This window comes from Tursiops truncatus, chromosome 2 (genome assembly GCF_011762595.2).
Source record: "Tursiops truncatus isolate mTurTru1 chromosome 2, mTurTru1.mat.Y, whole genome shotgun sequence".
Lineage (NCBI taxonomy): Eukaryota > Metazoa > Chordata > Mammalia > Artiodactyla > Delphinidae > Tursiops > Tursiops truncatus.
Window position 1 is genome coordinate 167,933,168 of NC_047035.1, and position 17,991 is coordinate 167,951,158.

General features: G+C 44.4%; 2 protein-coding genes across 3 annotated transcripts in view; one reads left to right on the plus strand and one right to left on the minus strand.

Moving 5' to 3' along the window:
- The window catches only part of MCM10 (minichromosome maintenance 10 replication initiation factor), a 119,942-nt gene that overhangs the window by 76,595 nt on the left and 25,356 nt on the right, over positions 1-17,991 (plus strand). The gene's annotated exons all lie outside the window — the stretch shown is intronic.
- PHYH (phytanoyl-CoA 2-hydroxylase) lies at positions 174-17,785 on the minus strand. Of its 2 annotated transcripts, XM_004313781.4 has the most exons (9): positions 17,627-17,784; positions 14,139-14,197; positions 13,032-13,142; positions 12,225-12,393; positions 8,913-8,994; positions 7,336-7,517; positions 4,606-4,755; positions 2,584-2,715; positions 174-489 (listed from the first exon to the last, which is right to left on the minus strand). In XM_004313781.4, the coding sequence occupies exons 1-9, from the start codon at positions 17,699-17,701 to the stop codon at positions 436-438; spliced, it is 1,014 nt and encodes a 337-aa protein (XP_004313829.1). In that variant the 5' UTR covers positions 17,702-17,784; the 3' UTR covers positions 174-435. The 2 variants fall into 2 exon arrangements, with proteins under 2 accessions (XP_004313829.1, XP_073657753.1); XM_073801652.1 differs by lacking the exon at positions 4,606-4,755 and having other exon boundaries at positions 17,627-17,785.

Genomic DNA, 17,991 nt, shown 5'->3' on the forward strand with positions numbered 1-17,991 from the left:
CCTGATGCCCTTCTTAGGCCCTCCACTAACTGTGCCTCTAATATTCATTGTTCCAGATTTGAAAAGAAATCTCTCACAACACGAAATTGGGAGGTGGTGGGCTTTGCGTTTCAGAACATTAATCCCTGCTTGGGTAAAGAGCTAATTGAATGAAAGAAACTGATCGAACAGACTTCAATTATGCATCACCTTTATAGTTGCAACCCCAAGTTTTCCTTAAAACAGTAATATTTCACTTCTACTGATTTTGTGTCCATTAAAGCCATGCCGCCGTGCTGCAGAATTACCTGTATGCAATTAAGTACTGGATCTGTGCACTTTGATTTTGTTAACAAGTGGATAGAAAAGATTACATCATCTCATTGAGAAAAGGTTTTCCTCTGAGACCTTGTTCCATCCTGGTTTTCTTGAAAAGAGTTCGAGCGAAGGGCTATTTCAAAGGTTGATTCTTTCTCCTTTCACGACGCGTGCTCGAAATCTCCAAACATCCTGGAAATAATACCAAACACAGTGACTTTATGGGACACTTTGATTTACCTATTCACCATAAGGCAAAGTAGATTACTAGCATCTACAAGTGGTTAAATACAAAAAAGAAAAAAGAACCATCCACAATGGTCATAACAGTAAATAAAGCACATTCTGAGAGTCCAGTTAATGTCCCTGCCAACATCTAAAATCATGTTTAGTAGCCAAGGCAGTGAGTCCCCACTCGTGTCAGTCTTGTTTTACTTGGCGCTCGTGCTGATTACAGGTGTTGGAACTGGCGGTTAAGTCTGGTCACAATACAAACAGTTTAGTACCCAAGCTCCTGCTTTCCTTGGTTATGTTTGCCTGCCCCATTCTGAGCCATGTACCCCTGATTAGATCATTATCATGAAAATGATGTCCTGGGCTACTGGTTTGGGTTTTTTCTTCTTTGTTCCTAATAAAACAACTCAGACTTTCTTGTTTATTTTTGAGCAAACAGCAAGGTATCCTGGGAAGAACAATTTGGGAACTGGACCTGACTCTGAAATCTCCGTCACTTACATAATTGAGGGCAATCTCTTGAACTCTTCATTTTCTCATTAAGAACTTGGAGCTATAATGACTGCTCCACTGGGTTTTGGTGAAGAAGAGAAGAAAAGGGATATGAACGTGCTTTTGTACCTGGCAAAGAACTCTATAGCAGAAGTTAGTATTGTTCTTTTAAGTAAAGCCAATGAACTATAGCTGAGAGAGTAACGAAAAATAAATACAGGAACTGATTCATTTAGTACAACTGTGACAGACCTCAGACGTATATACATTTTTTTCCTGCCTTGAAATTCAGGGTGTTGGATGGAAGCTCCAGTTGGCAAAATATGTTGCCTTTGTAGGACATTTAAGTACTGGACAAAGGGAGAAGGACAAGACTTCCAGGATGTGCCAGTGTGAGACCAGAGCATTTTCAGATATGGGATACATTCACAGATTCCAAAGAGAAAAGGGGTTAAGGGTGGAGGAAGATTTGTGCTCTGGGAAGTTGTTTCAGAAGGTGGTACCCTGCCTTTGGTGAGCAAGGCTCTTCAGAGTACTAGAAGGCCCTGAGTTATCATTACACTCAGCCTATTTGGGGGTCATGTCACCCCCAGAATAGATGCATTTAGTTATCTAATGCACATTTAACAAGTAGGGTCAGGTTCTTGGTTCAGATGCTAAAATGTACACAATCTACGATGCAAATAAGTTTATTTGCCTTGACGGATAACTTGTTGTCGATCAGCAGCAGCATGGAATGTTCACCAGTTAAAAACAAATAATCTGGGCTTCCCTGGTGGCGCAGTGGTTGAGAGTCCGCCTGCCGATGCAGGGGACATGGGTTCGTGCCCCGGTCCGGGAAGATCACACATGCCGCGGAGTGGCTGGGCCCGTGAGCCATGGCTGTTAAGCCTGCGCATCCGGAGCCTGTGCTCCGCAACGGGAGAGGCCACAACAGTGAGAGGCCCGCATAACGCAAAAAAAAAAAAACAAAAACAAAAACAAATAATCTGCAGAGGAGGTGTATTAATTAGGGAAGCATATGGAATACCGTCTTACGCCCGCTATGACAAGCATCAGTGATCTCTCATCTCTGCTGTGTGCAGGCTCTCGTCAAACTCCAGATGCAAACTGACCCAAACAAACACTTGCTTGAGAATTGCTTTCTGGGAGTCTTACTGGAATTCCAAATGCATATACTCTCTTTACAAACAAAGGAGGCCTATGATTGACAGCCCAAACCTTTAAACTGTGTGCGTTCAGAAGGTAGCCTTGTCCTCCATTTGCTCTCCTCTGAATTTGTTATCTACTTCCTCTCCTACCTGTCCGTTCTGCAACACGACGGCCTGCGTGCCACAGGACAGCCCAGAGACTTACAGAATTCAGGTCTCCCACGCTGGGGAAGCAAGTAGTACAAACAAACTCCACTGTCATTCTCAGGTCTCAGCAATGTTTCCGAAACGAGCTCTAAACCCAAGCATTTTATACTTTCAAATTAAATCAGGTATGAGAATTATTAAGCATCTGAAAAAAAGAAAAAACCAAGATCTTTACCTTGTCATTTCATACAAACGTACATACCTTCAGGCTGACGTCTTTCACTCCATGGATTTTACTGGCTATCTCTAAAACTTCCTCTCCAATGTTTTCTTGACTGGTACCCTTCACATCGATGTAGTGGCAGTTGGCATCCGCAAAATGGCAGGAAATTGCCTGTGCAAAGTGAATCGATTCATGTTACAAAAACAAGAACGAACAAACAAAAAACGCCCCGTTAACACCAGCAACCTAGCAAGGAGGCGGCTTTTAGAAAGTCAGTTCTGTCACTGAGCGTTCGATTTCTAGACTGAACGCTGTTCCCATGTGTCCTGAATCAGTCTCTCGATGGCTCAGGTGCTTTTTTTTCCACCCAGCTAAAGGCTAATTGAGAATTTACATGACGTTTTTCACTAGCTGTGTTATTTATTTTCCAAAGGTATATACGGGGCAGGGAACAGAATTATGTAAGTAAGAAGTCTTTAACTTTTTAGCATTTGATTTTTCTAATGAGTGGATACTGCCAAGTCCTACAGAGGAATGTATTGCAGGGTTTCTCATCACCTCAGTTACAGAAGTTACTCAGTTAAGTTTGTAATGAGTTGGTATTTCAATGGCCACAGATGATGGGGTGAAAAAACTGAAAAGGCCTTGCAAAGGAAATAATAGGCAGACACCCCTCTTGAATCAGAAGGATGTTTAAAGTTTGATCGCATTCACATACAATACCCACCTCGTTTCCTTTTGAAGGTAGGATGGAAGTTCCTTGGTTCTCCCCATTCTTGAAGGAGTTATAAACAGATCTAACTTGCAAGGCGGTAGTTAAAACTCACCTTCCTTGTCACAGGTTAGTTGTTTTAGGGTGACTGCACCCATCAGAAGAGCTTCCTACTTTGCCCCAAATATCAAATTTCGAGGCAGTTGAGTCACAAACTTTATTTCCCATGGAAGCCCTAGTGCCATACCAAGCCATACTGGAGCCTGAGGCAACAGGGAAAAATTGTACAGTCCTACCTGTACCCTTTTATGTATTTTTTAATGGTTAATACTTCCCCAAACATTAAAGCAGTTAAAAAATATTGAAAAATTATAAAGTCGGTATATTAAAACACATTATTTCCAGCGTAGTGCCTGTACCCCTTTGCACAGTTCTGAGGGTCATGGTAGTGGAGGGTCTGACCTCGTCTTTAAAATTGTGGCGTTGTGCTCACCATGGATTTTTTGGCATTAATTTTGATTTTTTAAACTACTAAATTAAAATATTATGTAACTGGACTGTGGAGTGTTTTGGGTACCCCTGAGGGGAGTGCCTTCTTCCCTCATGCCCATCCCTCACCAGGCTCATGGAGCCTGCTGGATATTTGAATGAATGGAAGATGAAATCTGACAACTAACCCCCAGCCTCAGGGAGACACAAGGGCTTGTTGTGACAGACTGGAAAACTTCCCTCGGCCCCAGAGAAGCCCCTAATATTTAGTATAAACAGCCATGTCATCATAGGGAAATGGGAGCCCATAGTAGCGTCAGATCTGCGGAATCTTAGAGAGGCAAGGAATCTGGGAATTTATGAGAAATTATGTCAATTTTTAATGTAAGCACTGAAATCATGAAATTGAAAACACTGAGGCTAAGGGGTGAAAAACATGGCCATATCTGATTTCCGGGAGGCCAATTCAGACCTTCCTTTGCGATCAATAATATTTTCCCCAGTAGCAATAATATTACAAACGTTCCTCTTATATGAGCTGTACACATCCCAGATGTTCTTATTTGGTATGTCTGCCTTTGTTTTTGCCTCTGAAACCATACGCTAGCAGCTTCCAATTAAGTAAACTCTCACTCTGAAGCAATTCCATGAATGTTCAGTAGGCTGGGATCCTGAGGTCACCTGGCTCCTTGCTGCTGTGAGCAAGAAAGCGTGACGGAGGCAAATATATTTCCTGCTAAATAAACCAGACTAAAGGGCAGTTTAGTTAAAAGTCACAAATCCTTTAACTTTGAATATATCATGGCACTTTTGTTCCTAACCCGTTCATCTTCAGAAAGAGCTGTGATGTGAATGCATACCTTCCGGAATCCTTGACTTTTGTTCCGACCAGATCCATGGATGAGCAAAGGATGAAAGAAAACGGTGTCTCCTTTCTCCATCAGGAGGTGCACCCGGTCATTATTTTTGTCATAGTCCTGGATCCCGTGGAACATGATGTTAACCCCTCCCTAAAACACGAGAGAAGCCAAGTCCAGATGTGAGGAAGCCACTAATTAAGACCCTATCAATGACTCATCAGGAAAAAACAAAGCTTCTCTAAGTTCTTCCAAGAGAAACAGATAAATAAATTAGATTTAAAAAAACCAAAAAACCTTACATATACCAAAGCTTCTCAGATGACTGGTTTTAAGAAAGCCACATGTTGATGCTAAAATTTTGGACTTTTTAGACCGGATGAAAAATTTGGAATTTCCACCTACCCTTCATTACTGAATTATAAATGAAGATCTAGATCAGCTTTGCATTTTGTGGTAATGCAGGAGACCAGCTTTCCAGGTTAACCCATAATCATTCTTTCCCACCTGGAACTTGGCATAAATCATTCTTCTGTTACTTAGGAGCATCCCTGAGAAGCTAACTATTCTCCCAAACTAGGGGAGAGAAAATACTCAGTTTTTCTGGGCTGAAAAACCACTCATGTCACGTGCAGAGTAAAGAAAGAATAGTAAATTATAACATTATGGGGACTTCCCTGGTGGCGCAGTGGTTAATAATCCGCCTGCCAATGCAGGGGACGCAGGTTCCGTCCCTGGTCCGGGAAGATCCCACATGCCACAGAGCATCTAAGCCCGTGCGCCACAACTGCTGAGCCTGTGCTCTAGAGCCCGCGCGCCACAACTCCTGAAGCCCGCGAGCCTACAGCCCGTGCTCCGCAACAAGAAAAGCCACCGCAATGACAAGCCCGCGCACCGCAACGAAGAGTAGGCCCCGCTCGACGCAACTAGAGAAAGCCCACGCGCAGTAACGAAGACCCAATGCAGCCAAAAATAAATAAATAAAATAAAGAATAATTTTAAAAAATAATAAAATAAATAAAACATTATGTTTGTTTATAACTATTTTCAAAGTTAGTCACTGTGTTAGGTAATGGTTATGTCTTTATGGAAGAAGCTAAAACGAGAAGTGACAAAGTTTGCAAACCTTTATGGGTCTTTGGAGGGTAGCATCCCATTTCCTTTCCTAAGACTATCCCAAATACAAATTCCTTTTGGGGAATGACTACTTTCGTACTGCACTGTATTGGGACTTTGACCCAGTGAGCTTCTCTCCGTGCACAGGGTTGATATGTAACCAAGATAAGCTAATCTGACCTCCCACCGAGGCCACTTTGAATCTGAGCAGAGGATCGAAGAGACCGGATGTAGTCAGGGTCCACTGCCCATGCCAGGTACCCCACCCAACTGTTCCCACCGAGCAAGGACTTCCGCTTTCCTTCCCCATCCCCCAACCCCCAGAGCTGGCCAGCCTTCCCACCGATTCTGTCTGCCCCTGCAGCCCTCCAAAACATTCCCTTCAGCTGAAGTCAGTGAAAACCCACTTCTGTTGCTTGCACCAACCTTTCCTAAACCTCAACTTAATCGACGAATTTCAGATTTTATATCAGAATCTAGACTCAAATATTTTCACTTAGCACTAATCCTCAGTGCAAGAATTCTAACTAGGGGCTTCCCTGGTGGCTCAGTGGTTAGGAATCCGCCTGCCAATGCAGGGGACACAGGTTCGATCCCTGGTCTGGGAAGATCCCACATGCGGAGCAACTAAGCCCATGCGCCACAACTACTGAGCCTACGCTCTAGAGCCCGCGTGCCACAACTACTGAAGCCCACGCACCTAGAGCCCGCGCTCCGCAACAAGAGAAGACACTGCAGTGAGAAGCCCGCACACCGCAGCGAAGAGTAGCTCCCACTCGCCACAACTAGAGAAAGCCCGTGTGCAGCAACAAAGACGCAGTGCAGCCAAAAATAAAATTAATTAATATTTTTAAAAAAGAAGAATTCTCACTAGTTGGCACAGAAGTCCTGAGAGCCATATTCTTTACATCCCACAGAACCGTGTCCATTCTGTCTGCCTTAACAACAGGTGCTCTTCCCACCTTGATCATCATTATGGGATTTTTGAGACATTGCCTTATACCTAAAATGCTAAGAGTCTCCTCTCTGGTTTCTCTGCCTCTGGACTCTTATACCTGCAGTACATTCTGTGCCAGACCACAAGGTTATCGCCTTGAAGAACCAATTTGACCTCATCATTCATGGGCCCCAAAGCATTAAACAGTCCTCCAGCATCATCAGCTGAATCGATAAACCATGAACAGCCTCGCAACAGGATACTACTCAGTCCTCCCCAGAGCCTCTCTCTGCCCGTCTGTTCAGCTGGAAGGAGATGATCCCACTTGTTTACTGCGAGACCCACCAATCAGGGTGTAAGACTCATGTGGCACTTGGCACACACATCTGGTGTTGCCGCGTTTGTGTCTTACCTCTGCACTTAGGCTTCATAATCTCAGATCTTTTATAGCATCGCCAAAGTTCCCCACTTTGGTTGGCTTTCAAGCACTTGTTGAAAGAACAAAGACAGTCATTTTATCTGACATCCTTGAATTTTCCCTGATTCTTATTCTAAATCCTAGAACAATGTTTTGCTAAGAAAGGAAATGTCACCTTATTGGCAAAGCTCCTTATGTATACTGATGTGAAATCAAAACAACAAAAGATTCTGATCAAGACTCAGCCTCCAGGCAGACTTACCTCCCACTGGGGATAATCGTGTGTCTTCAAGGGGCCTCTGTGTGTCCCTGGGAGCACAACCAGACAGCCGTTGTCCCGGTCGATGTGCTCCATGGCTGTCCAGGCACAAACGATGCTATTGCTGGGCCTGAAGGGGAAATAGTGCAGATCCTGGTGCAAGGGGTGACGGGATGTCTTCTTGCCTAAAACAGAACCTGCTGTTAAAATAAGTAAACTCAAGTCTCAGAATTCTTCTCCTCTGCCTGAAAAACCAGAACAATGACCTATCCCTGCAAAAGCAAACAGATGAAACAATGCTAAAGAAAACCAGCCTCAACAGATAAGCACCAAATTGGAACACTGAATCAGCACAGTGACTGTCTTTTTTTTTTTGGCCATGACGCGAAGCATGAGGGATCTTAGTTCCCCAACCAGGGATTGAACCCATGCCCCTTGCAGTGGAAGCATGGAATCCTAAGTGCTGGACCACCAGAGAATTCCCATCAGCACAGTAACTCTGGATCCTGTCATTCTTTCTGGGCTTCTGGTAGCCAAGGACTACTTTACACTATTTTCTAGCATGCTGTACATATGTCATCACCTCTGTTGTGCTTTATTCCTTCCTAACTCTGGTTTGGGCACAGAGCTTAGTATTCCCAAAAAAAGGCTGATTAATTAAAGAGAGTGGTCAAATCTGAGGTCCTCTGATAGCCTTCAAAGTGCCTGGTACAAAAAAATATATCGTTAATTAACTAACTAACTAAATAAAAGGCCTCTCAGAGGTTTCCCCACCAAACTAGAAGCATTTGGTGTACAATCAATGTGGATTATCAGAGATACTAGGCCCATGTTTACATTTTTCCCTAGTTTTGCCCTCTGAACGTGGTTCCCCCAGGCCACCGGATCTCTCCAGGCAAGACACCCAAGGAGGGAAAGACTTGATGTTAAACTACAGACCTGTCACATAAACCTCTCCCAGCCATCAGGAGGAAGACAAAGTAGAAAAGGATCCAGAACCTCTAGTGGCCGATTTACTACCGCTGGTACAGCTGAATTTCTCAGTGTGGCCAAGAGCCATCTGCATTAGCATCTCTGGGTATGGTTAATAAAAATGCAGATTCCCGGGTTCTGTTTTCTGAATCAGTCTCTCTAGGAGGGAGGTCTTAGAAGCTACATTTTAGCAAGCACAGGAAATTTTAAGAATAACTGTGGTATATGATTTATAAGAATAGTTTTAACTTTGGTAGTAATAGTAATGGCTTTAGATCAGGAAGGCAAAGTCCACACTCTCATGCATGGGTGAGACTGCTAACAAGGCTGAGAGATGTTGAATAACAGCCTCTGGGGTGTAGGGACAGTCGTGTTTACTGAACTGCATCTTTCAGAAGCCAGTTGTGTAAAAACCCAGCGATAACCCTATACTTCAATGTTTTTATGACGTAAGCTATCTTAAGACTTAAATAAAAGTACATATATTCATTGATGCGAAGTCTAGCAGTTGTACACATTGCTATTAGTTAGGACATCAACCTTATGTACTTAAACACTTTTTTTTTGTTGTTGTTGTTGCTTCTACTTTACAAATAAGAGCTCTTTACCAGAATCTGGAGGTTTGTTTATCAGCATCGTATGCATGGCCATAATATTGGGTCCGGTGAAGCACTCCACATATTTCAGAATCTAAGGGAGAGGGGGAAGAAAGTTCATGAGAAATCAGATACACAGGCAGGTGGCACAAAGTACATCTATCTATGCAAGAACTCAGATGGCAACTGTTTAAAACAATCAATTGATATTTCACAACCTTGCAAACAAACCATGGAAAAGTCAGCAACTGGAAATCATTGGAAATTTACAACACTCTGAACTAAACAGGCTTTTTGGAGCCAGCTGGAAACTTGGGTACTTCTTCTACAAGAGAGGCGTGAGTTTCTGTGAGACACCAACTGCAAAGGGCAGGAATGCCCTTCTTTCCACCAAAGCTGTTGGCAGTTGCCCAGTGAGAAGGCAGCTTCCTTTTCCTTCACGGAGACTCTTCGTAAGAAGGGACCACGAAAGGCCCCGACAGGTTTGCCGCTGTCATGAGTAACCCCGAGGGCAGGAGAACAGGGGCCTGGAGACCACTTCACAATCAGCATGGCCATTAATTCAACAACTCCCTCCTAAGGTCTCTGAACCAGGCAGAGTGACGGCAAATAGGGACACAACAGTGAACAAGATAAGCGGGTCCCTGCCCCAAAGGAGTTTATATGCTGGTGGGAAAAAAGGTGTTAAACACATAATGACGTGGGCCGATGTGGTTGAGACCCACGCTCCGAGGAATAAGCTGCAATGGGAGCAAGTGACAGGGAGGACCACCTCCTGCATCAGACCCACTAGAAAGGGGTAAAAAGCAGAAAGGACTCAACACTGCATGCCTCCTACCTGCCAGGGGCTTTCTATATATTGACACATCAGCTCGGTTAAGCCTCACAATAGTCCCTGAAAATTAATGCCCCCATTCATTAATAATACTTTGAAATGAATGCCCCACACGAATAAGATGCCTAAGTTTGCAGAGCCAGTTAAATGAAGAAGATGGTATTCAAACTCCCTTTCTGTCTGCCTCCAAAACACGAAGCCCAGTCTACGGCTTTCTCTCTATTTGATCTCTTGTGTATAAGGAAAATCGGCAGTTTGAGTATGAAACACTTGAAATGTTACAAAAATCTCAGGAGTCAGGCCTCATGCTTGTTTTTTTAATAAGAAGTTTGTTTTTGTCTTTTTTTTTTTTTTGGTATTCACTTAGGCTGCGATTTTCTAAACCTTCGTCATTCAAGAGCCATCCTCGCCGTTTCTGTCCTGCTTTGCAGAATTTCCCAATATATTTAGCCAATATTCTCCCTCAATTAAACTAACTCACTTCTTTTACTTAGTTTTTTTTCTTTTTTAAAATATTTATTTATTTTAGAAAGCTGTGCGCAGGCTTTCTCTAGTTGCGGCGAGCGAGGGCTACTCTTTGTTGCGGTGAGCGGGCTTCCCATTGCGGGGACTTCTCTTGTTGCGGAGCACGGGCTCTAGGCACACGGGCTTCAGTAGTTGTGGCACACAGGCTCAGTAGTTGTGGCACACGGGCTTAGTTGCTCTGCGGCATATGGGATCTTCCCAGACCAGGGCTCAAGCCCGTGTCCCCTGCATTGGCAGGTGGGTTCTTAACCACTGCGCCACCAGGGAAGTCCCTCTTTTACTTAGTTTTATCCTGATTAATAATATTCCTGAAATCATGGATTTGAGGTGCTGGTTCATTTTTCCAATACATATTAAAATAAATACCCAGCTATTAAAAGAATGCCTACCTCCCTAAAATCATTGCATGAACCACCAGATACGTGGTTCACATGTTGCAGAGGTAGGAAATCTGAAAGTCCCGATAGAGCTTAATCTACTACATGTTGCCTGTGATCTCCAGCTTTTTATCCTCGATCCACCCACACAACTTCCATTTCTATAACAGGACTTGAGGTTGGGAAGCATGCATGGCTCAGAGGGGCCACTTCTCCTCCCACCCCCAACCCAAGGGGCCCGACATCCCAGGTGGCTCAGCTGTACAGTCTTTCTTCACGAATCAGATTTTTTAACAGCACTTGAGATTATAGTTTCTAGTGAGTACTTTGTGCCAAGTGTCCTTTCAAACCATTCTAAATAAATGGTCATAAACTGTAGTACATTTATGCAATGGAATACTATGCAATAGTTTACAAAGTATAAAGTAGATCCAGAGATACTAATATGGAAAGATGTGTCAGATCTACTGCAAGTGGAAGAACAAAGTGACAACCAGTACGTTCCCTGTCACACAAAAGGTGGGGTTATACAGATATGCTTGATTATACCTGAAATAATTCTAGATGAATACATAAAAAAACTGAACAGTGAGTGGTGCTGGGGGTGGGAGAATTCACTTTTCATTTCATGTCCTTCCATACTATTTGGATATTTTTATAAATATGAACTACTCTTAAAGAATAATTTTTAAAAAACGAGTTTACATTTATTTGTTTGCTTTTTTTTTTTTTTTGGCTGCGTTGGGTCTTGGTTGCTGGGCACAGGCTTTCTCTAGTTGCGGTGAGCAGGGGCTACTCTTAGTTGCAATGCATGGGCTTCTCATTGCGGTGCCTTCTCTTGTTGCAGAGCACAGGCTCTAGGCGCGTGGGCTTCAGTAGTTGTGGCTCGGGCTTCAGCAGTTGTGGCTCTCAGGCTCTAGAGCTCAGGCTCAGTAGTTGTGGCGCACGGGCTTAGTTGCTCCGCGGCATGTGGGATCTTCCCGGACCAGGGCTCAAACCCATGTCCCCTGCATTGGCAGGTGGATTCTTAACCACTGCGCCACCAGGGAGGCCCTAGTTTACATTTAAAAACAAACTCACACCTCTACTGACCAGATCATAAAACAAAATGAAAAAATAAGTGGATATTACAGTAAGTAGCCTCAGCATTGTCACCCCTGTGGAAGTGCCTGTATGAAGTGTGAGAAAGGCTCTCTTGCTCTCTCTTACCACAGAATTCCTGCTCTCCTTCACCAGAAATAATTAGCAAAAGGAGGATTTCTCAGTCTTGGCACTACTGACGTTTTGGGCTGGATAATTCTTTGTTTGCGGGAAGGGGCTCTTCTGTGCATGATAGCATCCCTGGGCCCAAGTAGCAGCATCCCTGACCTCCACCCATTAGAAGCCAACAGGATACCATTCCTCCTGCCTGACAAGCAAACATGTCTCCAGACATTGCCAAATGTCCATCTCTGATTGAGAACCACCACTCTAGGACCCCAGTAGAAAAGGGCTAGATGAAGTAAAAAATAATAATAATATTTCAGAGGCAGGCATGCAGATGGGCAATTAGCTTAAAGAGAAAGAGAACACAAGAAGGCCTTGAACCTCAGGGAGGGTGCAGTATCTGAAGAGTTCCTTATCTTCTTGGAAATCTTGGACCTTGGTGATCACTTTCTCACTTGGCACATACTCTGATTTTGCAATGGTCACATCTCTCATCACCATCAGTCCCAGTGGTTTCACCTCCATTCTGCAGATTCTTTCAAACTCATCCCTAGAAAATTCAATTGGTAAATGATGTCATTACCGCAGGCTCCAAGCACCTCCCTGGCCTTGTTCTGTGGAAAGATTCGAAGGTTTGGGGGTGGTTTTTCTGCACCAAGTTGGCCTCTAGCCCCAGGTTGAATAGTTCTGATGGGAGGAAGGAGAAAATGGCCAACTCAGAAGTGCCTGCCTCCTAACTGTGAGGCTGAAACTTGCTCCCAGAGTTCAAATATTCCTTAGATTGGCAGACCAGTGGGGAAATATTTGTGAGTTGGTTTCATCTGAATGAAAGAGCAAACACCTCCCTAGCACTACAATAAGCCAGGCCCTGTTTAAAGTATTCTCTCTCTATTTTACCTATTTAGTCCTAAAAACAACTCTAGGACGTAAGTACTGTTATTTCCCCTGTTTTGCAGATATGGAAACAGGCATGGAAAGGTTAAGGAATTGCCTCATACACACAATGTTAAGCGACGGGGCTAAGATTAAAGCCAGCCACCCTGGCTCGAGCCCAGGTTCTAACAAACCACTTCCTAACAAACCCAATCCCTGAAAAATATCTGTACAGACACAAGCTCATCTTACTCATATTCCCACTGTACACATATAATACATATTTCTGTTATATAACAAATAGGGTTACTGTACCTAAAATATTGAATATCAGCATCAGACACCAAATTTTTAATGACAAGAAATCCATTTTCTTCATAAAATTTTCTCTGTTCTAGGCTTAGAATATTATTATCCCGAGTATACCTAAAGGAGAAAAAAACCTCAAGTAAGTCCAATTTAAAAATCACAACCTAACAATATGTATCAAGAACCTGAGAAATGTATGTACTCTTCCACTAAGCATTTTTATTTCTAAGACTTTAAGGAAATAATCTGAAAAAAATGTTAAAGCTTTAGATCCAAAGCATTAATTACTGTCACCAAGAAATGGAGGAGTAATTAACTAATCATTAAAATAATTACCCATTCAATGGGACATGACTCAAGCATTAAAAATAAAGAGCATATAATAGCATGGACAATGCCTATTAAATTAAAATATGATGACAATGATGTAAAACCAAGACACTACTTCTTTAAAAAAAAGACTATAAGGAAGTACAAAAAAAATTTTTTAATAGTGATTGCCTTTATGTAATGGCATTATGATGTTTTTTTAATTCCTTCTATTTCTCTGATTTTAAAATCTATTCTGTAATGAATATGTATGGTTTTTCAGATGGGAAACTAATATATTTTATGTTTTAAATTGTCTAGTTCGTGCATTCACAGAAGAAATCAAAGTAACAAAAATCTGAATAAGTGTACAGCGCACACACACAAACTCAGATCACCCTGTCCATTACTCTGGTTTGGAACTGTGACCCTATGAGAATATTCCCCGGAGATCAATGTTTTCCACTTCAAAGGTGATTTTAAGACAAACCAAAGATGCTAGCTAATACATCAGACTAACCAAACGACAGGCTAATTTAAATGAGATATACGATGCCTGAATTTTACAAAATAAGATTATGCACTTTCTCACATTTTTCCCCCTTTCTGAATTTTAAAATACATATAGAAAAAGTCAGGGTCTTCAAAATTTTCCATGATCGTTAGAACAAATCCTGGAAATGGAGGATTTGTATAATACATTCTCATCGGGCAACATGTATTTTAAATCCTAGTTACCACTAGAAAAAAAAAAAAACCTTTATATACATTGTATGGTTAAAAATTAAAATTAGATCTACTCACTGGAATTGTTGAGGATGGAAGCCGGCAGGAGAAACAGTCCCTGAAGTGTGGTGCGCTATCTAGGATGTGAATTAAGGCAAATGAAGTAAAGTTTAGGTGTCAACCTTTTCTAGAAACGGTCTGCCCTGGATTGGTTTTCGCAAGGGAAGACGGGCTCTAAGTAGTCACCAAGCAAACTGATGACACACGTAAGCTCTGATGCGCTGCTGCTTACCTCATTTCATTTCACAATAGCCTGAGGAGGTGGCTGCAAGCCAGGAGCTTTACTATTCCTGTTGCATAGAGAAGGAACCCTAGGCTGGGAGAGCTCAGTAACTAGTCCAAGGTCACCGAGCAGAAAACAGCTGAGCCAAGGCTTCCACACGGTTTTCAGAGTTTCCATCCGTTTCATTCCCCCGGCTATTTCTCCCACCGAACTACTGAACAAATAAAAATGGAAAGGCTCTATTCTAGAAATAAGGAGAAACCTGTGCTATTCAAAAGAGGAACTTAACTTAGTAGGAGTCTAGTCCAAAATATTAGCAATATTGGCTGGTCATTAGAAAAAAAAAGTGTACCTTTATAGAAAATGTTTGCCAACCCTGGCTCAAGACTAGGAGCTGTTGGGACTTCACTGGTGGTGCAGTGGTTAAGAATCCACCTGCCAATGCAGGGGACATGGGTTCGATCCCTGGTCCGGGAAGATCCCGCATGCCGCGGAGCAACTAAGCCCGTGCGCCACAACTACTGAGCCTGCGCTCTAGGGCCCACGAGCCACAACTACTGAGCCCCCGTGCCACAACTACTGAAGCCCGTGTGTCTAGAGCCCATGCTCCGCAACAAGATAAGCCACTGCCTTGAGAAGCCTGCGCACCATAATGAAAGAGTAGACCCCGCTCGCCGCAGCTAGAGAAAGACCACGCACAGCAACGAAGACCCAAAGCAGCCAAAAATAAATAAATTATAAAAGAAACAAAACTGAGTTATTTGTAGTGAGGTGGATGGCCCTAGAGTCTGTCATACAGAGTGAAGTAAGTCAGAAAGAGAAAAACAAATACCATATGCTAACACATATATATGGAATCTAAAAAAGAAAATGGTTCTGATGAACCTAGGGGCAGGACAGGAATAAAGACGCAGATGTAGAGAATGGACCTGAGGACACGGGTAGGGGCAAGTGTAAGCTGGGATAAAGTGAGAGAGTAGCATGGACATATATACACTACCAAATGTAAAATAGCTAGTGGGAAGCAGCCGCATAGTACAGGGAGATCAGCTCGGTGCTTTGTGACCACCTAGAGGGCTGGGATAGGGAGGGTGGGAGGGAGACACGACAGGGAGGAGAAATGGGGATATATGTATATGTATAGCTGATTCACTTCGTTATACAGCAGACACGAACACACCACTGTAGAACAATTATACTCCAGTAAAGATGTTAAAAAAAAAAGACAGCCCAAAGAACAGGAAAAAATGTTTGCAATCATATATCTGATAGGGGACATGTATCTAGAATATAATAAAGAACTATTACAACTCAATAATAAAAAGATAAATAGCCCAATTAAAATTTGACAAAGGAGGGACTTCCCTGGAGGTCCAGTGGTCAAGACTCCATGCTCCCAATGCAGAGGGCACAGATTCGATCCCTGGTTGGGAACTAAGATCCCGCATGCTGCACAGCACAGCCAAAAAAAAAGAAACACTAGTTGCCTTAGATTTAAGATTTGCAGCAATACAGCCTTTCACAGGCCTCTGAATTACCTATGGTGTCTCAAAAGAAAAAAAAAAGTCTATAAAATAAACAATGACTCCAAGAAAAATATGATCCACGTAGCAGAGTATCATTTTAAATATCTTACAGAACTAGAAATTCCTTTTTGTTTTCTATCCAGTAATCACAGATGACTGACTTAGCATCTTGGTTTTTTTCTTCTCATTTTTTTCATTGTTTCTTTAGCTTAAAGAGTTACTTTCAGAATGTCACTTCTCTTAAACATGTTATCCTTTTTGAATGATGTCTTTATATAACTGGGGACAATATAATAGTCAAGGAGATGGGAATTCCCTGGAGGTCCAACAGTGGAGGGCCCAGGTTCAATTACTGGTCGGGGAACTAAGATCCCACAAACCACGCGGTGAGGCCAAAAAGAAAACGTCAAGGAGGGGCTTCCCTGGTGGCGCAGTGGTTGAGAGTCTGCCTGCCAACGCTAGGGGATACGGGTTCGTACCCCGGTCCGGGAAGATCCCACATGCCGCGGAGCGGCTGGGCCCGTGAGCCACGGCCGCTGAGCCTGCGCGTCCAGAGCCTGTGCTCCGCAACGGGAGAGGCCACGGCAGTGAGAGGCCCGCATACCGCAAAAAAAATAATAGTAAATAAAATAAAATGTATCAGAAACAAGTGCAAACAGATCGCTGGGCCCCATGCCCAGGTATTTTGATACCACAGGTCTGAGATGAGCCTGAGTATCTGCGTTTTTAACAATTGCCCAGGTGACGCTGATACTGCTGGTCCGGGGACTGCACTTTGACAACCACTGCTTCCCTTAAATGACCTTGGTCAGGAGTTTTCATCTCCCCTAGCCTCGACTGTTTTCTCAACTGTAAAATGAGATTACAGAGTCACCTGGGTTCCCTTCATCAGTTTGTGGATGAAATTTTAAATTTACAACGGTTCCGATTCATCAAGGCTTGGAATTCAGCAGAGAGAGCAATAGTGAAAGTAAAAGAAACAGCCAGTAAGATCGTTTCAGGAAAGATTTCAGGATCCTAAATATAGCAGAACAGGCCACAAGGGAAAAAAATCCCAGGCCCAGTTTTCTGCGGAGCTTCCAAAGGTTCGCGCTGAACGAGAACACTTAAACTGAGCAGGCAAAAACAATTCTATAAAGCTACTTGACTTCTATGTCACAGTGACATCTCTCTGGATCCAACGCCCGTAGCGCACACATGCTCTCGGGGATTAACTTCTCAAGGCCTGACCAGGAGGGGACACAGGGCACCCAGCCCTTTTCCAGGAGACAGTGTTAGCTCCACGGGGCTCCCCTGGAGAAGCAAGAGCTGCTCCGCCCTGAGAGGACTCCGTGGCTCTTCCAGGTAGCTCGGCGCCCCCGTTTACGGTCTCGGTCTCTGGGCAGCCGCGGCCATCAGGCGCGGCCAAGTGCAGAAAGCGACAAGGTAGCAGAAAGCAGGCCCGCTCGGTAACGACTTCCCTCCCGCCCCCAAAGCCGGGGAACAGAGGCCCTGAGGGCCCGGACGGCTGCAGCGACGCCACTCCAGTCGCTGGGGCCAGCAGTCCCGGGCCTACCGGGCGGGCCGGTCCCCTCTGGGGCATTGGGGACCACCGGCTCCTGGGGTCGCACCTATCCTCGCCCCCAGGGCCCGGAAGAGACGTGACCATTCACGGGGACAGGCGGCGCGGAGCAAGGAAGAGCCGGCGCGGCGGCTGTGTGATGCGCCCTGATAGCCACCACTCTTCCAGCTCGAGAACCCCCGCACCCAAAGGATACGACGGCCCCGGCCGAGCGGCCGCCGAGGTGTCGCAGCAAGACGCGCAGGCGGGCGGAGGCGCGATCCTCGTCCATGGCATCGGGCGGGGGGACAGCCGGTGGCCCGGCCTGGGCCGCACTTAACTCCGCGGGCGACCCCGCCTCCGCGCGGCGGGCGGGGCTTGGCACGGACGCAGCTCAACCGGGCCGCGGGGCTCGGGGAAGCGCCGCCTCCGGGGAGCGGCCTAGGGCGCTACGCGCAGCTTCACATGGCGACCACAGCGTGGGGTCGCTGCCTGCGCACCTTGCTTCTAGCGGATCGCAGAGGTCATCTTTGTCGCACAGAGCAGGAAGCTAGTCCCCAAGGGCTCGGTCACTAGGGTAAG